Source organism: Mirounga leonina, unplaced genomic scaffold (assembly GCF_011800145.1).
Source record: "Mirounga leonina isolate KUSES-001 unplaced genomic scaffold, KU_Mleo_1.0 Mir_176, whole genome shotgun sequence".
Classification (NCBI taxonomy): Eukaryota; Metazoa; Chordata; class Mammalia; order Carnivora; family Phocidae; genus Mirounga; species Mirounga leonina.
Genome location: NW_023270454.1, coordinates 53,852,712 through 53,876,345, shown reverse-complemented (window position 1 = coordinate 53,876,345; position 23,634 = coordinate 53,852,712). Strand labels below are relative to the sequence as shown.

The following is a 23,634-nucleotide window of genomic DNA, read 5'->3' as shown; positions in this document are numbered from 1 at the left end:
TCTGTGTATAGGCTCAGGGCTTAGACCCCTCTGCACTGGGGCTTTAATCTGTTCACTGCCCAGCAGGACCTTCATTTGGTTCCCCTAGAAGATGCTGTCTCTCTGAACAACTGCATCTATCTAGCAGGTGTCTCTTAAGAGGCCCCAGGGATCCCCTAAGGTCTAGAGACATCCCCTTGGCAACTAATTAGTTGGAGAAAGGAGTTCCCATACCCCTTCCCTGAATGGGTGCTGGACTGAGTGAGCTGGAGACCTCCGAAGAGCGGGGACCGTGTTAACACTGCCTCCATCATGGGCTGGTTTGTCTGCTTGTCTCTTTTCCAGGATCAATAACTGTAGTCCAAGTCTCCTTCATCTCTCACCTGGTAACTGCGGAAACCTCCTAACTAGCCTCCCTACCTCCTATCTCACTCCCACCCCATCTGTTCTGCACGTAGAAGTCAGAGGTTTTGTTAGAAAGCAAGAAAGAAAGAAAGAAAGAAGGAAGAAAGAAAAGAAGGAAGGAAGAAGGAAGGAAGGAGGGAAGGACGAAGGGAGGGAAGGAAGGAAGGAAGAAGGGAAGGAAGGGGAAAGAAATCTTGCCATTTACAATGATGTGGATGGAACTAGAGGGTATTATGCTAAGTGAAATAAGTCAATCAGAGAAAGACAAGTATCATATGGTCTCACTGTTATGAGGAATTTGAGAAACAAGGCAGAGGATCATAGGGGAAGGGAGGGAAAAATGAAACAAGATGAAACCAGAGAGGGAGACAAACCATAAGAGACTCTTAATCTCAGGAAACAAACTGAGGGTTGCTGGAGTGGTGGGGGGTGGGAGGGAAGGGGTGGCTGGGTGATGGACATTGGGGAGGGTATGTGCTGTGGTGAGCACTATGAATTGTGTTAAGACTGATGAATCACAGACCTGTACCCCTAAAACAAATAATACATTATATGTTAATAAAAATAAATAAAAATAGACTTAAGTCTTAATAATGCCCCCCCCCCAAAGAAGAAGCAGCACTTCACAATACTTGACCCCCTCCTCCTCCTCACCTGGCTAACAGCTATCCTCCTTCAGGTTTCAGCTTTAGGGTCACTTATTCTCAGATGTTTTCTCTGACCACCCTCTTCCCAGGACACACACACAAGATTAGATGTCTAGGGTACATACTTCTTCCAAACCGTGCAGTTTATTGTAATTACTTGTTTATATTTTTAACTAACTTGTGGGCAGAAAATAGGCCTACTTGTCTGTTTACTTGTCACCTTCTCTCCAATGTCTATCCCTGTGCTTTGAGTACGATGGGTAGAAGTAACATCTACGCCAGTGGTTCTCAAACTTGAGCATGGATCAGAATTACCTGGAGGGTTTGTTAAAACACAGGTTGCTGGATCCCCCTTACTGATTCAGTAGGCCTGGTGCGGGGCCGGAAATAATGCGTCTCTGACGAGTATCAGGTGCAGCTGCTGGGGCTGGTTGGAGATCACATTTTGAGTTACCACTGCTCTGCACCTAGAAAGAAGAAAGGCCGGAGGGGTAGATTGGAGTGACTTTTCATTTTTTTTTTTTTTTTAAGATTTTATTTATTTATTTGACACAGAGAGAGAGCATAAGCAGGGGAAGCAGCAGGCAGAAGGAGAGGGAGAAGAGATGTGGCACTCGATCCCAGGACCCTGGGAACATGACCTGAGCTGAAGGCAGACGCTTAATGACTGAGCCACCCAGGCACCCCCTGGAGTGACTTTTCAGATAAAGAAAGGTTAAGTGAGAAGTATACGTTTTGGACATCTCAGAAGTAGTGGCTAAAATGGGAGATATTTGAATTTGATATTAAAGATGGCAGAACTTTCCAGTAGTTGACAAGGTCCAGGGAGTAACTATGAGAATATATGGTTGAAGTGACCGGTAGATGAAGGTATGGTGTGTATGGAGGCAAAGACCTGAAAATTAAAAAAAAAAAAGTAAATAAATTTTTTTTTTACTTGAAAAAGTACAATATTGAAATAAAGGTGTAAGTGAAAGGAAAGATTGTAAAATGAAATGTGTGACATCACTCTAACTTTATTAAAAATGCCTAGAAAAAATACTGAAAATACACAGCAGTGTTTATAATAGTTATCCCTGTGGGTGAGTTATATTACCTTCATAAATTTTCAAAATTCTCTCCATTATCATATTTTCCTTTCATAATTAGAGGAAAGCTTTTCTTATTTTGAACCTCTCCAGTCTTAGACATTTCCATCTGGTTGGGTTAAGTTGTATGCCCTCCTATTCCCCTCTTCGACTTGTTTCCCACTGACATCTGAACTTGTGCTAAAGGTATGAAAATCAACAAAATTGAAACAACCAAAATAAACAAGCAAGACGAAAGGAAAAGAAAGAGAGAAACTCAGGAAAAAAATAATGTAGTTGTTCCCGACACCCACAAGAAAGTATCTCAGGCGTTGGCCTTCTAATTATTCTATATATTTGAAGGTTGTAACCACCTACCTGGAGGGGTGACCAGGCCTTTCAGGACTGGTGACCTCATTGACTGGTCAGACAGGGAACTCTAGTCCTAATCTCTTACCCATCACCTCTTGTTTCTTCTCATGGAATTCAGGCATGTGCTGAATATGGTTCCCAACCTTACTCTTCTTGTTCAGAATTATACCTCCTTATCTTTCTTTGAACTCAATCCCCTCCCACCCAAATAATACCATTTTTAAAAGTTAACAAAAAGTTATTCTTTTCTATCATTTAGTATTAAAATTATTACTTTTTAAAGATTTTATTTATTTATCTGACAGAGAGAGAGAGAAAGAGAGCACAAGCAGGGCGAGCAGCAGAGGGAGAGGGAGAAGAAGGCTCTCCGCTGAGCAGGGAGCCCGATGTGGGGCTTGATCCCAGGACCCTGGGATCATGACCTGAACCGAAGCCTGACGCTTAACCTACTGAGCCACCCAGGCGCCCCTAAAATTATTTTCTTAAAGACGACTTGACAACCTAAACCCTCTTTATAACAAGGTTTATTTGGGACATAAATTCAAAGTTACAAACAAGTGAAGTTCAAATAAACTTTTAGAACACAGCCCATTTTATCCAGGATAGCCTTTGTGCAATAAAGAATTCTCTCTCTGTGTCATAATATACCAACTGGCAGTGGTATTTACCAGTAAGAATGTTTTGCTCACTTCTCTAAAGAAATGAGATATATAGGACTTTCAACATATGCATTTACTTCATTTTAATTATGAACAATTCTGTTGGCACCTGGCTGGCTCAGTTGTTGGAACATGCAACTCTTGATCACAGGTCGTGAGTTCAAGCCCCATGTTGGGTGTGGAGCCTACTTAAAAAACAAAACAAAACAAAAACAACTATTAATTCTGAATAATTCTGAATCTCTTATCAAGACCTTATAATTCTTGGGACGCCTGGGTGGCTCAGTCTGTTAAGCTTCTGCCTTTGCTCGGGTCATGATCCTGGGGTCCTGGGATGGAGCCCCCATCCACCTCCCTGCTCAGCGGGGAGTCTGCTTCTCCCTCTGCCTGCCACTCCCCCTGTTTGTGCTCTCTCTCTGTCTGACAAATAAATAAATAACATCTTTAAAAAAAAGTCCCTAAAAAAAAAAGGCCTTATAATTCTTTACCTACAGAGAAGTACGTACAAATGAAATGACTAAGTAAACATTCATGGGTTTAATCATGTATGCTTTCAAAATTAGGAATATGAATATAAAGTTACAAATATTTTTTCGTAAGAATTCATTATTATGGAAGAAAATAATTTTTTTTAAAGATTATTTATTTATTTATTTATTTATTTGAGAGAGAGAAACAGCATGAGAGGGGAGAGGGTCAGAGGGAGAAGCAGGCTGCCCGCTGAGCTGGGAGCCTGATGTGGGACTCGATCCCAGGACTCTGGGATCATGACCTGAGCCGAAGGCAGTCGCTTAACCAACTGAGCCACCCAGGCGCCCCTGGAAGAAAATAACTGAACAGTGTATGACTACAGCAGAACATAAGGGATATATAGAATTACAACTTTCATCACAAACATGGATCAGATCAGACCAGATGAGATCAGGAAAGACTAGAATCTTGACATTTCATCCACACTGATGACTTCGTGGTTCTTTTCTTAAATGTCCTTTCATCTCTGGTAATAAAGTGTGAATTAACAGAACTGTTCTAAAGATTAGGAGATGATGATCCTGAATGATTGGGCAAGGTAAGACAGTAAGTGACGGAACAGAACAGAAAGTCTAATTGCCAGCTTAGTACTTCTTATTCTAGATTGTATTACCTGTGTGGCTGCAAGGCAAACCATGTCATTGCCTTTCCTATTGTATAGAAGTTTCCTTTGTGGTCTGATGGCAAAAGGCACATACTATTTTTTAACCATCTGAGCCACCCAGGCGCCTGGCACATATTATTTTTTAAATGTCAACTGTTGGGGCGCCTGGGTGATTCACTTGGTTAGGCATCTGCCTTCGGCTCAGGTCATGATCCTAGGTTCCTGGGATGGAGCCCCTCTTTGGGGCTCCCTGCTCAGCAAGGAGCCTGCTTCTCCCTTTCCCTCTGCCTCTCTCCCTGCTTGTGCTCTTTCTCTCTGTCAAATAAATGAATGGGATCTTAAAAAAAAAAGTAAACTGTTGATCATCAATGATAAAGTGTTTTTATATATTCCTTATGGATTCAAGTTGTCCTTCATTTCTTCAAATAATTATCACTTTTTAAGTTAGGTAAGAACAATCAGAAATCACTGAATGTTGAAGAAAAAGGGGCATCAGATATCATCTTGTCTACCATCTCATTGGGGAAACTAAGGCCCAAGGAAACCAGTCAGAGTCACAGTGTGAGTTGGTGGGAGTCTCCTGACTTCTAGCCCAGGGTTATTTATAACACATGACACAGTCTCAGTGCATCAGTATTTTGAAGTCATGGCATAATTGGGAGAATATTCTTGAGACCATCAGTCCTGATCAGTCTAACAGCTAGAGGAGTCTGTGTGCCATTCTACCTCTTTAGTTTTCTCATCAACTTATTCAATACACTTCCATTTTATTGCCTGATATTTTAGGAGTGGGATAGTCAGAAAAAACAAGTAAAACATTTAAGTGGCAAATGTAATTTGAATTTTTTTTTTTAGGGAGAATATGTGCAGTAAGGCTGGCTGGAATTTAGAAAAGTTGCAATTTTCCAGAGAAGACCAAGAAAGAGATATGGAGGAATTGGCCCAGGGGATTGATAACCTCCAACTGCCAGGGCCTCTGCTGGGCACTTTTATGGACCTCTATCATTCCTCTTAACAACCCTTCAGCTTAGGAGCTGTTAACCTCATTTTTTTACTCATGAAGTTCTGTAATTTACCCCACAGCCATACAAGTTGGTCAACTGGTAGAGCTAGATCCAATGTGGTCTGTCTGGCTATGAAGCCTGTGTTCTCTTATTTCTACAGGAGAGTATGTGTAAGGTGAACCAAGGAAGGTAGCAACAACTGCAGTGTGACCTAGTAATAGTAATAATGACAGCATAGTGCTTTATATGTGTGATCTCTGAACATGATTAAATGAGCATATTGAATAGGACTGACAGGGTGTCTCTATACTCTTCCTCAGTGAAACAGGAGAGGAAGGTAAGAGACATACACTTGAGATTTCCTTTGGCTTATTTGTTTTCTGAAAAGGTATCGAAAGGCTCAATTAGTTTTGTTTTGCAACATTTATCAGATTATTACATTCGTTTTTGTTTTTTTTTTTTGTTTTTTTTCGATTATTATGCTCTCCCTATGTAGGTGGATAGGTTGGTGTGTGATTGTGTGAAATCAAACCTGGTATCTTCAGAAAGAATTCTTCTAGCAGATAAGCATGCCTTTGGGGTCAATATCCAATTTTGTAATTGGTGATCACTGTTCACATTTACTGAATGGGAGTTTTTATCTGCACCAAGGTCTTTTTTCTTTTGAAGCTAAATGACATAAACATACGCATTTCCTTTATGTTAACCTCCACATGAAAAAGCAAATTTGTATTCTGTGGAAAATCGGCAACCAGTTATTTTTTATTTTATTTTTTTTCAAAGACTGTTTTTAAGATTTTATTTATTTGAGAGAGAGAAAGAGAGAGTGACAGAGATAGCGAGAGAGAGAGCACAAGCAGGGAGGAGAGAGAGAAGCAGGCTCCCGCCAAGCAGGGAGCCTGACGTGGGGCTCGATCCCAGGACTCTGAGTCCATGACCCCAGCCAATGACCCCAGCCAAAGGCAGACACTACCCGACTGAGCCACCTAGGAGTCCCGGCAACCAGTTATTTTTACACATACCCCCCCCCCCCAATAAATCTCTGATCACTAATTTTATATGAGTCTGCAACTCCTATTTCGTCTCCATTCTATCTGTAAGGCAATGTCCAGTTCTGTAATCCTGTGCAATATAAAGGCGGTGTCCATTTATAATCACTGTCTTCTAATGAATTAATCCTCAGTTGCAATTATCAGTTCGATATAAACTTGGGTAAAGATACAATCTGTCTCCAAAATTGGATTCTCTGTATTTAAAAATGTCATTCTAATTCTCAACTCCCTAGAACTGTTACTACAAAAGAACTATTTATTTTGCCATTCAGCCTAAAAATAAAACCTTTCACCCAGATAACACACTTTAATAGTCCCATTTTTATCTAAATAATTTTAAACTAATGTGAAAGAATCCATTTCTAGGTGCAATGAGATTAGACAAGAGTTACAACTGGGGCAGTATGAAGAGGGTAAGCTAAAAGCCCCTCTCCCTGCTTGGAGACACCTCAAGAATTTCTAGACTCACAAGGGAGGTGAGGGAAGCGATTTTAAAAGCTGAGCGGTGCCGCTCTTTGCCAGCTCCCGCGGACGAAGGCCCTGCCGGCTGCGGCGAGGACCGCGAAGAGTTAACGAGGGACGAAGCCCCCCGCGCCGCGGACTCCCGGCGCGCTCCCTCCGCCCTCGTGTCCCCACCCTCTCGTTTTGGCAAGGGATTAAAGTGCTCCCCCCTGTGGCAGCAGTGACCCAGAAACGAGTTTGATTCACATAGCCCTTCCTCCATAACAAGCCAAACGCCCGTCCGAGAGTGCCTCCCTGCGCGAGTGCCGAGTGTGTGCGCGCCGGCGAGAGCAGGGGCCCGCCCGGCTCCCCGCCCGCCCGCCCGCCAGCCGCGGCCCGAACTCATGCAGCGCGGAGCGAGCGGCGTGGAGCCCAGCGCCTCCGCCGAACCCTTCCGCAGCAGGTATGCGCGCGGGCCGCGGGGGGCGCGCGGGGTGGGCGCGCCGCGCGTGTGTCCGCGCGTGTCCGCGTGTGGGTCCGTGTGCGCGTCCCGGTACCGCGGCGGCGGCGGCGGCGGCGGCGGCTTTGGCGGCGGCGGCGGCGGCTGCAGGACGAGCCGAGAGGCTCAGCCATATTTGATGGTTTTGTTGCTTTGCTCGGGAGTTCTCGGGAGTAATTTAATGCCGAAGGTCGCTGCCTAGTGGAAATAATATAGTACGTCATTAATATGGCGCCAAAAGATAGGGTTCTCGATATGTAGCGAGGAGGGAGGGCAGGCAGCCGCCGAGCGCAGCGTTACTATCCCACCAGTAACTTGGGCATTGCTGGGGCGGGGGCCAGAGGAGGAGGAGGAGATGATTTTTGGATCTGAGAATTGATCTCTGTTGGATCAGTAAGTTTTATTATGATTATTTTTCAATTTTGGGGGGCTGAAGACTTAGAGCTTTTTCTTCTTTCGGATTTGCGAAGAACATGCGGTTTTCAGGTGAATCATCGTTTAAACGCGTTTAGGAACAGAAGCCCAGTTTAGTTGGCTTTAGTTGATACAATTTTTTAAAAAGCCAAAGCGCATTAGGCTGCATGAAAGTGGAAAGCATAGTAGCAACTTGGTAGACAGATGGCAATGGCAGAACGCAGGTCCGCGTACATATATGAATCCAGAGCGTGTGTGACCGTGGTGGCGCGGGGACGACTATATTTGTCCAAACATAGGTGTGTGTGTCTGTGTGTAGGTCCATCTCTGTAGGGTGGCCGCAGCAGCCCTGGCTCTTGTCACCGCGTCACCACATGTCCAAAATATTTTTTGCATCAATTCAAGGGCAGTGAGCAGGGGTTGTAGGGACAGCTTGGCAATTAGATTCTTCCAAATTGGGTTTCCAATAATCAGACCTTTTACTTAAAGCGAGACTGTCTGTAAAGTGTAAAACCCTTCATCGGTGAAATTAGGAAGGAGTTGCATTGGTAGAGCAAAGTACCGATTAACCATGAACTTAAAACGGATTGCAAATTGCAACCTTTGGCACCATCTGCAAATTGTGGGGGTGGGGTCGCTTGGGCTTCACTGCCTTAAATGAACGTGCAGTGTGTACCCCGGGACTGCAAGTTGCAAAGCCCTTCAGTGCACGTGTCTGGTGCTTGTGAGTGTGTGTTTGTGAGTTGGGGGCTGTTGTTTGGTAGCCAGCAGGCTTTCCGGGTTGTTGGCGCTGGCTTGCAAATGCGGGAGAGGGATGGAATGTGGAATGTTGACCAGGGAACCGAATCCTGTCGGAACGGTCCCATTTGCTGGAGAAATTCGATCCCTTCCACCTCCTTCCCGCTCCCCCCCGCCCGCCTGCGGGCAGGAGGCGGGGCCGAGGACGCGGCTGCTGCTCAAAGTGGCGGAGCGCGGCGGCGGGAGGCAGGTGCACGGCACCCGCCAGTGGGGGTGCCTCAACTTCCGCGGGCGTTTAAATAGCAGGCTCTCTCCCCTCCCACCGGTAATAGGTGACCTGGCGGCCGAGGGCGGCGGGGGGAAGGGGACGGGGGAGACCCGGGAGCGAGCCTCCGCGGCACGTGGGCAGGTGCTGGGTGGCCCCGGGGCCAACTTTTGTAGCCCGCCTCTGGCGTTGGAGGAGAGGCGGCTCCATGTGGAAATGGGGGCGGGCGGCGGCCGAGGCGCTGGTTTCTCGGCCGGGGCCGGAGCCTCACCTAACGGTCCCAGAGGCGCTGCCGCGGGGCCCGGGGTGGGGGGCTTCGGGGGCGGGGACGCCCGGCCCGCCGCGCCCGCGCCGCGGGAGCCCCGCACAAAGCCTGCGGCGCGGGGGCGTCCGCCGCGCCCCCGCCTAGGGAACGGCCCGAAGCCCGTCGCCGTCCCCGCGCCGATTCCGGCGGCGGCCGCAGGCGTTTGTTTGTTGGTTCCGCGCCGCCTTCCTCGCCGGATGGCTTCCTGTGACAGAGGTGATACACAGTTTCCAGAACTGTCTGGGGGCGGGAGCGGGAGCCGAGCCCGCTCGGGGCTGCTCGCCGTCGTCGCCGCCGCCTCTCCCATCTCACAGCCGTTTCTCGCCGGCGCGCCCGCCCCAGCTCAAAGGTGCCGCCCGGGAGGGACTCGGGGAGGGGGACGGCGCGGCCGTTTCCAGCGGCGCAAGTGGCTTCTGGACGCGAGGGAGCGTTTGATTTGCAACTGGGGCCGTGCGGATTGGTGCAGCTGGCGGCGGCGGGGCGGGAGGAGCGGCGGCGGCGGCGGCGGCGGCGGCGGGGTGGGGGGTGGCCACTTTCAAATGGAGAGGGCGGCGGCGGGGACGCCGCTGCGGAGGGAGCGGGGCTTGGTTGCGCCACGAGAAGGTGTCATCACTGCACCGGGGCTAATTCCGGCGGAGGTGCCGGGAGTTACTTTCCCCTCCTTCCGCGCTGTTGTTTCTGTCGCCTCGGGAAGAGGAGGAGGAGAGGCAGGCAGGCGGGCAGGGAGGGAGGGAGGGGGCGGCGCCGCGCGGAGCCGCGGCCCTGCGCACACCCTGGCGGGAGGCGGGAGCCGAACGGAGCGTTCTCTGGTGCGGGGCGGTGGCCTGGCTCCCCCCCCGGGATTTCCCCCTCTACAGCCTTTTCCCCCACAGCCCACCCCGCGCTCCTCCCTCCCACACGGGCTCCGCGACCCAGGGGCCTCCACCCCGCCTCTCGCCCCGGTTCTCCCCCGCTCCAGCCCCTCCCCCACCCACCCGGCCTCGGGCTTCCCGACTCTGGGCTCCCCCTCCCGGGCGCGCGGGGGCGGCTGCAGCCCCGGCGCCCGGTGAATGCAGCTAGCAAACAAAAAAGCGGGCGATTTAAACGTGCCTTCGAAACCCGTTAGGAATGCGTCGTCACCCGGAGACCGTTTAAAAGCTGCTGTGGCTGGCTTTCTAGTAGCGAGGAGACAGCACCCCACCTCGCCCCTGCGGGGGCGAGGGTCTGTCGTCCTCCGTGTAGTCAGTCCCAAGAGGGAATTTAAATTTTCGTAAAACGAGAGCTGCAGTTGAATGACTCGACAGCAGCATTTTTAGGGAAGTGGGAGAAAATCTGAGGTTTCCATTAATGGGGAATGCTTAGGGGCTTATTTCCCAAAGGTTTTTATTAGGTGAACTATTTTTCCGTTTCAGGAAACCCACGGTGAAAGCCTTACTCTAGTTACTTGTAGCTCAAGGCTATTATCTTTCAAAGCTGATGAACTAGTTCTAAGGTACAGGGAAATTATTTCACTGAAAGCTGGTTTAATAGTGGTCCACCAATGGTTAGAGATTACTACAGTAAGTTGCATTTTGATCAAATTACAGCTGATCAAGATTTAATCACTTCTCGGTAGAGAAAGGAAGAGTTCAATATAACTGTGCTTACACAGATTTAACACTTGAGATAACAGGAATCGTAGTAGAGTGGGCAACACATGTTGGAGAGAGAGAGGATGTTTTGGGGGTGACACTTCGTAACAAAGATTTGCAACCCAGAATTTTATTGCTCTTTTATTCCAAATATTTCAGTCTCATTTAATGTCACTTTTAAGTCAGATGACTTCCTGATTGGTATTTTGCTTTTCTTCCTTAAGTTTGTGTATTTTTATATTTGTATATGAATTGGCTTTTTCGATGTCTACAATAAATAAAATTTACAGCCAGGTGTTTTTACCCATATCTCCCTTCATTTGTATACTAGCCAGACATAAAGGGAGTTGCCTGATAGGATGTAGAACTTGAACTTGATTCCATCTTAAGATCGGAGGCTGCTCTTTAGTAAGAAAAGTTGGATGGGGTGCCTCAGAAATTTTAACTATGACAAAGCTAGGTATATATGTTCCTTTAAAAGGAAAAAAAAAAAAAAGTCCATCTTACTAGTTCCTCCTTCGTCCCTTGACAGGTTTTAGCCTATAATGAGCATTTAGTCTTACATTAGTTACTAAGGTTGAAAGAATAGCTGTAATGGGAAAACTGAAAAATGGTAAGTGTGCTTGAGAGTGAGATGAGAGGAAAAAACTTTTAGGAGTTTAAGAAAATGTTATATTTTGAAGGGACTGTTGCTTAGCTCAGAGGCTTGGTGGGGGAAGGATTAGCTAAAAACTTGGAGAACTTGGAATAAAAGCAGGTCTCCATGTGAATTGTCTATACTAGGCACTTAATACATACTGGTTTTTGACTTAAGGAGCCCTTAGTGACTTAAAGTATTATTACAGAGGTGGTGTTACATGTACATTGTTGGAATTCAGAAAATACAGAGAAGCAAATATAATAACACATTCCTACTATCCAGAGATCACCACTATCACTTTATAGGTAACTGTCTATACATATGTATATAGTTTTTTTTTTTTTAAAGATTTTTGTTTATTTATTTGACAGGTTTATTTATTTGACAGAGCGAGAGAGCAAACACAAGCAGGGGGAGTAGGAGAGGGAGAAGCAGGCTTCCCCGTGGAGCAGGGAGCCCGATGTGGGGCTCGATCCCAGGACCCCGGGATCACAACCTGAGCCGAAGGCAGACGCTTAACGACTGAGCCACCCAGGTGCCCCATGTATATAGTTTTTAATCAAAATGAGATCATAGTATATATACAGTTCTATAAAGATTTTTTTTTTTCCCTCTCTCCCCTGTCAGCCAGCTTGGTAAATTTTCATCCCCTCTATTACTGGAATATATTCAGATTTCCTCATTTGGCCCTAAAATATAACAGAGCAGCTTTGTCTAAATTAATACTGTCCAGCTGAGGATCAATTATTGCATCTGGTTATTATTTCCCATAAGTAGATTTTAATTCATAGTTACTTTTTGACAGAACCTCAGACATTGCGGAGTCAAGCCTTTGGAATTAATCATGACTGGATTTTTAAAAAGAAATGAAAATAGCATTTTATTGTAATTTGGGCTTAGATTTGGAAATTATTTCCTTGAAAAATACTTGAAGGAAATTTGCCTGATGTATTTGTCTTTAGGCTTGTTGGGAAAAGAATTATCAACTGTTTGTTTCAGTATTGAGGTGGTTGGAACAGCAAACATTAAGATCTCAAACTGATCATGTCCTATATCTAGGATTTGTCAGGAGTAAGAAAAAGGCATATGAATCTCAGTTTGCTTACTTCCTGTTGGTGAGGCTCTTCCCTCCTTTAGTATTGTGGGACTCCCGTTATACCATTACAGTTAACAGTCTGTCAGAATATGCATTGTAAACCCAGTTTTCCCACAAGGTTAATAAAATAGACATCTTGGCCAGTACATTTTGCTTTTATTTGGGTTGGCATCAAAAAGTTTGGCTCAATTGTTCAGTTTTACCAGTATTAAACTTCTTTCCTCCCCTCCCTGTAATTTAAAACATTGGTATCACATTCAACAATACTTTAAAAATTTAGGTGGCTTTGCTTGAGTTGTTAGTTTCTTAGTTATCAGAAGCCTGGTAGGAACCTTAATTGGCAAAGTGTTTTTAATTCCTGAGACAACAAGTTATTTCCTTGAAAGTTTTACTGTTTAGTCTGTTTTCTCCATTTTTAATATCTTGCAGCAGCTTATGTGATTCATTTTTTAAAGTTTGGACAATATGTTATTTGTAGTATATTATATTTCAGTAAGTTTGAGACTTATTTGAGAGTTTTGTCATTTGCCTGGCGTACTTATATAAAAGTATTTGTGATCGTGAGGGGTGCATGTTTTGATGTTTTTGCTGTTGGTGGACTCTGATGGAATAAGTTATCCTGCATTCCTTAAATATGCCAGGGTGGCCTTAGTGGGCCTTTTTAACCTTTGAGTGGAAGTGGTATCTTGTCTGCAAATTTAGCTTAGAGTCAAGTGTCCTGAGTCCAGACAAGATCTAGTCTAAGAGGATATTGCTCCTGACTCTGGCCATGTTTATTGTGGCCTTATCTGGTCTAGGCTTTGAATGATTACTAAGGATGTCTTTCCTCACCTGAGAGCAACAAAAATATTGCCAGACATGGAATGGAAAGCTTAGTTGTTGGGGAATTTCCATTCGTATTAACTCTAGACCAATGGTATATGATGGGCACTTAACAAATGTTCAGGATCAAACTTTTGATACTCTAAAACCAGTCCAGTATTTACTTTTTGCTTTTGGTTCTCCAGGTAGAGTCAAAACATAATTAGGTGATTGAGGACAGTTGAAGTAAGTTCATTTTAAAAACCTTGGGTTCTTTTGGGCTTGTTTGTTGAAGGAATTAAACCACAGATTCTCTTTTTTTTAAAAGCACTCACAGTTGGCAGTGGTATATATATGTATATATAGTATTGATTGTTTGCACAGGAGGGTTTATTAATCTTCTGACAGCTTCTAAAACTGTTTCTTAGCGCTGATTTTAAGTGACGATTTCAGTGGTGAGAGTCCAAACTGAAGAATAAAATGAATTATTTTTTTTCTTTACTCCTTACTCCAGAGTAAGGCGCAAGAATTGGCAAGGGTAACAGGTTGCTGGAGTTGGAGCCGAGCTGCATGGTTTGCTTTTGTTTAACACAAGGTATACTCAACATGATTTAAGATTTTTTCTTGATTACTCATGGTCATCTTTACAGGCATCAGTTATTTCAGTGTTGAAATGTAATGATGCATTTAAGATGTGGAGGCTGAGTACTGGTGGCTTTTAACTTTTTTAAAGTCAAGGACACTTGAGATCTGAGACCTGTGAACCTCTCCCCAGCAAAATCAGTGGAACCTCTCCCCAGCAAAATCGAGTTGCACTGAAATTTGTGTGTCATTTTAGGGATTTGGGGGATACTTTTAAATGTATTGTTGGATTCCAGGTTAGTGTTTACATTCTGGTGATTTCTTTTTATGATTTCTCTTTGATACTTTTACATCACTGTTAACCATGTATGGTTAAATGCCTGCCTAGGACAGTCTTTTTTTTTTTTTTTCTTATTGGTCATTGGCTTAAAAGTTTTTAAAATTTAGTGTACACTGGCTCCAAGTAGGAGTCTTCAGGGGTTTGAGAAAAATTCACAGGTTTCTAGATATGGCCTTTAATTTGCGTAGAGCATCCCCATCCCCCTTCTCCCCTTTGAGACTTAACCCGTTCTAGTTAAAAACTTCTTAAGGAATGCATGTGTCTAATCCTTAACTCTGTAAGCTTTAAGGCACTTGTTTGCCCAGGACCTGGTCACTGATTCACATTTCACTAAACATACATAATGTTGGTATATAAACATACTATCGGTATGTTGATTTGTAGCAGAAATCAGTACACTCTTTGCCAGAGGGCCAGATAGTACATATTTTAGTCTTTGTGGGCCTGATGGTCTCATAAAACCGTTCTGCTTTTTAAGTGTGAAAGCAGTCAATGGACAAAAGGTAAATGAATGAACATGGCTATGTTCCAATACAGCTTTATTTATGGATAGTGAAATTTTGTATCATGAGATGTTCTTTTGACCCCCCCCCCCATTTAAATATGTGAAAACCATTTTTAGTTCTGGGGCTGGACAAAGATAAGCTGTGAAACTTTGATTTATAGTGAGACTCACCATTACCTGGTCACCAGATTATTCCTGTTGGGGCTAAGTTACCTTTCTGGTAGGAACCTAAAATAAGCTGAAATCAGAAGTTGCTTTGATAAATATGGAAGGAGTTTGCTAGTCTGAGGGCTGTGGTTCTTAACTCTTTGGTTCTTAGATCCCCTTTGAGGATAGAATTTATACCATGGGCCCTTGTGTACTTGGGAAAGCACACTTAGGTAGTCACACCCTCCAAGGGGGCCAGCCCAAGAAGCTCCATGTAAGGGAATGTGCATTCTAGACTGGAGTTCCCTACAGAGGGAGATGAACTCTCTGCGAGGAGGATGCGTGTGTCCTACCAGTCAGACGCTAATGCCTGCTGCTTAGAGGACTCCTACCCCCTGTGATTCAGGTAGTGTTCACGAAACTACCAGCACACTTTTCTCCCAGCTCTACCTTTTGTATGCTCTACCAGGCAGAGTGGCATTTACAACGGTCTTCATACCGGCTTGCCAGGAATCCGTGTTTCGGTTTCTAAGTTAATGGACTGTTTTTCATTGATTATGTTTTAGTTGTCTGCTCCCTGATAATATATAGTACGTGGCCTTAATCTTCTAGATGGCATCTTCCTAATCACAGTAGGTGTCCAGGAGGGGAGAAGCCCGTGGTCTAGGCCCCTGGGAGGAGGTGGCTGGCACTAGAATGCCCACTCACGTTGGGAACTGATCTTTTGTTTGGAGACTGGCTTTGTTCTGGATCTGTGTGTCTTCGTTTATGCTGCTTAACCTCTCCAGAATTCAATGTGTTCATCTTTAAAATTAGGAAAAGTGGATTAAATTATCTCTGAAATGTTTTCTAGCGCTTCAGCCATTATTTTCTGGGCTGCTTTTGGGGAGATTTCCTGTAGACCCAGTCCATGGGGGGTGAGACTCTTTTCAGCCTTAAACTCAGAATACTTTTCCACACCTTGTTGCTGGGTTTTGAGACCATCTTTATGTGTCAGTGACCCTAATAACAAGAATTGTGCAATTGTGATAATGTCTGTTTTCATACGCAACTCAGATCACGTGTCAATGCGGTTTTTGTTAAGTGTGCTATCTAGGTCTTCAAATACACAACATTGGGAGTCTTTTTTTTTTTTTTTTTTTTTAACAGTACTTTAAAAATTTTTGGTGACTTAACATTGTTAGTGGTAACTGATAGTTTCTGACAACCGGCTATAATCAAGGAACAAAGTTCCTCAAAACAGCTGCCTTTCAGTCTGTGCACAATGTCATTGTCATTAGCTGGTTGAGTCTGGTTTCTGCAGAAGCTGCTTTGTGTATCCGGTGTAAGAACATCTGGTTTAAGCATTTAAAAATCTTTTTAAAATTACCCTGTAGACACTTTGCATTTATTGACTTATTCTTCCATGGGCAGAATAAAGGTTTGTAGACTCCTTTCCATCCTTACCCTTACCTTGGTTCATGCAGAAATATCTCCTGTTAACATTTGGTTTTTCTAAAGTGTTATCCTTCAGTGGACTTTGAGACTTTGACCCGGTGTGTGTGTGTGTGTGTGTGTGTGTGTGTTATATAAATTAGAATTTGGTTCAGAGACCCCAGGGCAGACTGGAAACAACTCCTGATTTCAGTAAATATTTTAGAAAAAAAAAATTTTAATTTTCCCTGATAAATTGTCAAAAAAAAAGCGCGTGTAAACAGGGTTAGGACATATGGGGTGAATAGGCTTTATCTCCTGAATTCTGACTGAGTGGTAGCACTGTGTTAAGAAGGATTCTGAAGTCATGTTTGGGCTTGTGGAAAAGGATGACCTAATTTATTAACCATGCCTGCTGTGGGTGGGGGAAATGGCTTATTTGGTAGCCATCTCTGGAATGTAGGTTTTTTTATTTTTATTTTTTTCTAAAATGGTAGTACTCTTCCAATGGCTAGGAAGTGGAAGGTTTATTTTATTTTATTTTAAAGATTTTATTTATCTATTTGACAGAAAGAGACACAGCGAGAGAGGGAACACAAGCAGGGGGAGTGGGAGAGGGAGAAGCAGGCTTCCCGCTGAGCAGGGAGCCCGATGTGGGACTCGATCCAGGGACCCTGGGATCATGACGTGAGCCGAAGGCAGACGCCTAATGTCTGAGCCACCCAGGCGCCCCTGGAAGGTTTATTCTCTAAAGGTAGTTTAAACCCTAGTTTTCCTGTCTAGGTTAGTTTTTTCTGTTCTTATTGCATATATTTTTAGTGCAAAGTATCTGCTACTGGTAATGGTTGTTCTTATGTGTTGAAAACTTTCGCTTTTAAGTAAATAATGAGTGGGTGATAATAGCATTTTATGGTATTATCCTATTACCTTTTCCATTTTTTTCCTTCTGTACTATTCCGTCAAACATTCTTTAGAAGGCAGACATAAGCCTTTGGTACCTCATCTTAGGAAGGGGGTGTGGTATACATAGTTTATTGATGGCTGCTTATTTTAGACTGATGCTTCACATGGGACTCAGAAGTTGTGCTCCCAGGGTCTTGTATATATGGTGAGGAGCAGGGAAGAAGGGTGTTGGATTTTAAATCTTTATTATTATTTAATCTTTACTATTACTATAAATATAGGACAGTATCATGGTTAAGTAATTGAAGTCATACAGAAGGTCAGAAAGAGAAGTAAAAGTTCTCATCCCATTCCATCTGAACACTTTGGTCACATTTCTCAGAAATAAGCAGCATTATTAATATCCTTTATATTCTTCCAGAAATTTTCCATGAATATGCAAGCAATTGGTGTGTGTATATATTCTCTTCCTTTGTCCTTTTTATATGTAAATGGACCTATATTTCAGGTTTTTTTTTTTCTCCCTTGCAGTTTGCTTTTATTTCTTAATATGCCTTTGGCACTTTCCATATCTGAGCATATAGATTTTTTTGAAATATTTTATTTATTTGAGAGAGAGAGAGAGAAAGAGTGACAGCATGAGTGGGGAGGAGAGGGAGAAGCAGGCTCCCCGGTGAGCGGGGAACCCAACATGCAGCTCAGTTCCGGGACCCTGGGATCATGACCTGAGCTGAAGGCAGACGCTTAACACACTGAGCCACCCAGGCACCCCCTGAGCGTATAGATCTAACAGAAGAGACTTCTGAGTAGATGGAAGTAGGGATAGAAGCTCAAGATTAGAGGCCGTGGTGACTGCCTTATTGTTTGGGTGTGAATTCCTTTAATCCCATGTCAAGGGAAGTTAAAACAAATAAATTCTAAATACACATGATTGGAATGTTTTGTCATAGCTGCTCTTCAGTTGCTAACTCTAATTGAGTTGGTGATTACAGAGACCTGTGAAGGGTTTGATTGTTTTTAGAGCTCATAAGCAGGGATTGGATTATTTATAAATTGGCAAATGGGAGCTGCTTGTGATTCATTTAGAACCACTCAAATTTGTAAATTCTTTAAAATCTTGAAAAATGTTTTTATTGACTTTTAAAGGCTGAGTTTACAAATAATTCATGAAGAATTTACAGTGAACTAATGTGTTATAGCATTCAGGCTTTATTAGTAATGTTTCTACAAGTAAATATTGTAGTCCTGATTATCTGGTCAGTTATAATCTGTTTTGGGAGAGGTGGTTATTTATTGCTAATATAAACTCTTTTCCACTGAATATTTTCAAGTGTGACATTTTCACAAAGGCTCTATAGTAGCTTGGGCAGCATTTTTAAAACAGATTTTGATGTATGACATAAATGACATTTTTTTTTTTAAGATTTTATTTATTTATTTGACAGAGAGACAGCTAGAGAGGGAACACAAGCAGGGGGAGTGGGAGAGGGAGAAGCAGGCTTCCCGCTGAGCAGGGAGCCCAATGCGAGGCTCGATCCCAGGACCCTGGAATCATGACCCGAGCCGAACGCAGGCGCTTAACGACTGAGCCACCCAGGTGCCCTGACATAAAGGACATTTTTAAAAGTTCCCATTTTGGGGGGTCTGAAATATTTGAACAAGGTTAAAACTTTAACACTTAAGATCTAAGCAGTTTGTCAGTTACATCAAATATATGACTTTTTTTTTTTTTAACCAGGTATAACCCTTTGTTTAAAGTGAGGGATTGAGTTATAGTCACACTAGTATTTTTAGACTCTCAGTGAGCATATGAATTAGATAATGTTGCCAATTTGAAAACTTCTGAGAAATTAATGTTGTCTTTAAAAACAGGTAAGAAACCAGCTGGATTTTCACATTCATTTGGGGAATAGAAAATTACTATGAAGTATAGATCATTATTATATTTGGATACTTTGTTACATTGCGTATTGTGTATGCCACAGAAGATAAGAAGGTGACTTATTAAGAAAATATAAGTTTTTTTTATGGGGGTATTCAATAACTTAGGAGTCAAAGTATCTGTTAATGTTTAAAAATAATATCCAAATTGTATGAACTTATCGAACAGAAAGGAAGTCGCTCATTATAAAATACTTTTTATGTAAAGATGAGTTGGTGTCTGAAAATATTCTCCTTTATATACATTTTTATGTTACACATTTTCTGAATACATTTTTAAATATAGTACATTTAGGTATTAGATTAACTTGGACAGAAAATGGAAGGACACCAGTAAATTTAAAGATAATATGACAGGGGGTTCCTGGGTGGTGTAGTTGGCTGAGTGTGTGACTCTTGGTTTCAGCTCAGGTGGTGATCTCGGTCTTGAGATCAAGCCCCACAGCGGGCTCTGTGCTCAGTGGGAAGTCTGCTTGAGATTGTTTCCCTCTCCTGCTTGTGCTTTCTCTTTCTCTCTGAAATAAGTAAATAAATCTTTAAAAATAATATAACAGAAGTAGCTGCAGTTAAAGGTCAGTTAGATATTAAAGTGAAAGCATCTCAAATTCTGTAAAGCCGAGTGAGCATAAGATACGCTTTGTGTATGAGAACTCATTCATCCAATAGTTTATTTTAATACATAGCATTGCATTAGGTGGTAACAGAGAGAAGTAGTTTCACGTGTTTGAGTACCTTCTAGATCTTCTTTAGAGTGAAATAAATAAGAATGAAACATAATGGATAAAATAGATACTTTGAGGAAGAAACCTGACTTTCTACATAGGAACCATAAGATAATTAAAATCACTAGGGTGTAATCCTTATAACTGTAGAGTTTATGGCCTGATAAATGGTCCTGTTATGCCACAGAGAGAGATTCTAGTAGCTGGACAGTTTGTTTTCCTCAAATAGGTCCCTCTTTCCCAGGAATAGTGTTAAGTAAACATCCTCAAATTCTTAATCATCTTACTCTTTTGTAAAACCCCTTCACTCCTTATCCCGGAGGTCATTTCTCATTCTTTTTTCCTCAGAATCACATACCAGTCATGCCTCCCTGGGACCACACCCAGGCCACTGAACTACACAGTTCATTCTTACTAAATTCCTGAGCCACCTTGGAGATGGATTCCTTCAGCTAATGGCTGCTCTTAACTTCCGTCATGCTGATGTTTTTTCCCCCAGTTTCATTCTGAGGAAAGTTACATTCCAAGGTTTGGAGGTACCTTGCTATCTCCTTTATGTATCCCGTGTCCCACTGGAATCCGTGAATGGCAATCCCGTAACTTTTATAGCAGTTATCACCGTGAAGCTACCTGTCTAGTTGTTTGCCTACTGTATCTTCCCTTGGGCCATTCCTTATCTTGTTCACCATATCTCAGGTATCCAACTCAATACAAATTTAATTGAATTAATGTACTAGTTAATCCACTAGTTTTAACCTGTGTGAAGAGAAGATTGAAGGAAAGTGATTTGCATGTAATGTCCACAAGGATGGTCATATAAATAGTGCCTGCGCTTCCTGAGGAGGTGGTGCCCTGAGCAGCCACCACACGGGCCTGCTCGTCTTGGCACATCCCTCCATGCAGCACAGGTGCCCAAGGATTGGCACTTGACGCATCCAGCCAGAGTCTTTGGCCAAGGACCTCCTCTTACTTGGCCTTGCCAGGCAATGTTCTTATAATCAGGCTTCCTAGGTAGTCTTCCTCTCTTTGGACATAGTCCCAAATGCCTAATCATTAGTATTTTTATCTGCCTAGTTGTTCTGCTTCTCATAGCAAATGGACACTCCAGGCTCCTGTAAATCGCATCACTTTGAGTCACTTTTGATGAAACCAGGCAGAATGTCTGGGTGAGGACTGAACCCAGAGTTGTGGGTGTGTCTTACAACCTATGAGGTTATTTTGCTCAGGACCCTCTCCATGATGTCTTATTTTCATATTTAATTAAAGAGGATCTCTGTTCTGAAGAACTCTATAAATTTCTAGAGACACACATATATGGAACATTTATGTGATGATACAAAGCAAGAATTGATTATTAAAGAAAATAACACGTTAGAAAGCAGGGTGAAAAAGTTCTAAAAGAAGAAAGATGGAATGAGTGGTACAGAATGTAAGTGCTTTTTTTTTTTTTTATTTATTTATTCATGAGAGACAGAGACAGAGAGAGAGGCAGAGGGAGAAGCAGGCTCCCAAGGAGCAGAGAGCCCGATGCGGGACTCGATCCCAGGACCCTGGGATCATGACCTGAGCTGAAGGCAGACGCTTAACCATCTGAGCCACCCAGGCGCCCGAATGTAAGTGTTTTTAATTGGAATGGTAGACCACGCTTAGTGGCTTTGCTCCGAGGTCCCAGGAAGAGGTGGGGCTGAGGGGTAGGGAGAAAAGGGCAAAGAAGCCACATTAGCAGAGGCTGAGAACAAAGAGGCCTGGCCCAGCAGAGGCAAGCCTAGCCGAGGGGCAGATGTTAGGAGAGTGCTTGGGTACAATTGCGAGGGGCCGGGTGGCAGAAAACATCTTGAGTTTCTGGCTGGACCCATTTGTAAGTGTGCAACAGAGAGAGAGATTTGTTTAGGGAATGACTTGATGTGGTCCCTATTAGAAAGGATTAATTTATTGTAATAATCAGAAGGGGTAAGAGATTGTAGGCATGGAGAATGGAAGGGAGGTGCTTAAAGCTATCCAGATGTAGGTGTTTGAAGACAAATCTGAGACAAAGGGGAACTTGAAAGAGTCCTACATTTTGAATCAGTAAGGCTTGGCAATTGGATAAAAAGTAAAAAGGGATATATATATATATTAGTAAAAAAATTGAGCTAATAGTAAGATTCTGGATGTGAAGATGCTGTGCAGAGTAATATGGTAGGTTACATGTATGTTGTCAGATATTACAATGCTTTGCCCGAAATGTCGTGCTTCCACTTCTGGCTACCTCCCCTTATTCTTTAGGACTCTGCTCGGAAATTTTCCCTGACTCCATCAGCCTCTGTTCCTACAGAGCCTTGTGTCTACCACTGTCAAGCACTAACCATTACTGAATCTCTGTTGACTTGTCTATCTCCTCAACCAGACCAGGAGTTCCATGAGGTCAGGAACAGTTCTTTTTCTCCAGCGCCTCCTAGTTTTTTTACTAATAGTTTACTAATAGGTTTTCACATGTTGGTGGGATGCATTATATGCTATTGTATCTTCTTGTGCTTTCTCTGGAGTGTTGTGAGTTGTAATTATTACTTATTCTACTTTTGTCTAGATAATAATCAGCCGTGCCCTAAAAGAGTCAGCAAAGGTAATGATGAGAAGGGCCCTCTCTTTTCTCACACTGGATTTTATTGGACAGATGTTTGAAGCATACAACCACTGTATTGTGTGTCTTAAAGATACTAACATGTATTTTGATTTCTTGATACAGCACATAACCCCAGGTGAGATAAATCAGCCTGATGTCAAGGTTTAAGTACATTAGAGCAACAGAGGAGGAAATTCTGCAGTGCACTAACCCCCATTATTGAGCCAGATTCCCTGAAGAAGTACAATATAGCATCTCAATCCTCATTTCTCAACATCTTTCAGGGTGGGTGAAAATGGGATTCATTAGGAGGATATGCTATTTTTATTCTTTTTACTTGCATAATTTTGCTTGAGAGTGTTTATGTGTGTTTAGGAGCATCATTCTATTTTGGCCAATGCTTGCATTTTTCATTTAGTGACTGTTGAAGTGGGTGTTTTCTCTGGGAGTTGTGTTTGAAGGCTAGGAGGAAGACTTTTTGATTGAAAAAGATGCTAAGTTCTTCAAGCTCTTCCATTTAGATAAATTTAAGTTGTCTGAATTAGTAGAGATGTGATCAGCACTGGTTTTCTTGTTTCTAGCTTGGGGAGTGTTTCCTGGGCTTTCTCAGCCTCTTTCTCTCCCTCAGTTCTCACACCCGTTCCTGAGGTGGGAGCTGCATCCCTCTTGTGTCACATCACACCCTTATAGTTTTAAGGAATTCCTCTTTAGGTAGTTCACCCTTCCTTCCTGCCTTCCTGCCTTCCTGCCTTCCTGCCTTCCTGCCTTCCCACCGTCCTACCGTCCGTCCATCCGTCCAGCTGTTTGGTGTAAAGAGGCTTTGGGGAACTGAAGCTGTTAGGAACGAGTTGCCTTTTGCTTTTCCCTCTTCCCCTTGTGCCTCCTGTTGGAAGGGAAACAGGGCTGCCCTCCCTGGGGGGTTGGAGGAGGAGTGTTTAGCTGTCAGTAGTTGGTGTTTTGGGCATGTGGTGACGGGGCAGGGAAGACAGTCCTTCCAAGTGGGGAGTTGGCCACAGGTGTTGGTGTGGAAGCTTCTGATTGGAATGGGTCTGCCCCAGGCCAAGTTATAGATTGTTGGGTGTTAGTTAGTTAGTTATGGGTGAATGGGGCTCTGCAGAAAAGGGGTGGGTGGGTTCTAGGACTGACCCTGCCCCAAGTATGAAACCTTAGCACACAAGATAGCCCATGACCTGTCTGGGCTGCCACTTGGTAAATTCTTTCATTAATGGTTTTTGAAGAATCAGTTGGTGAACAGAAACCCACAAACCTTAACTGGTGTCTCAGGAAGAAAATACAAAGTGTTGGAATCATAGATTAGGGGCCTGAACATTTGAGTCAATCATATAGGTCT

At 43.4% G+C, this 23,634-nt stretch overlaps 1 protein-coding gene across 8 annotated transcripts in view; it reads left to right on the top strand.

The window, feature by feature from the left end:
* Positions 1-7,096: 7,096 nt before the first annotated feature.
* Positions 7,097-23,634, top strand: part of JADE1 (jade family PHD finger 1) — a 60,272-nt gene continuing 43,734 nt past the window's right edge. For 2 of the 8 annotated variants that reach the window (XM_035023068.1, XM_035023075.1), the window contains exon 1: positions 7,097-7,224. Coding sequence is in view for 1 of the 8 variants with exons in the window: in XM_035023066.1 (XP_034878957.1) it covers positions 9,179-9,197 (19 nt within the window). In the remaining 7 variants the exon portion in view is untranslated. The other 6 variants (XM_035023069.1, XM_035023071.1, XM_035023066.1 and 3 more) reach the window with 6 other exon arrangements.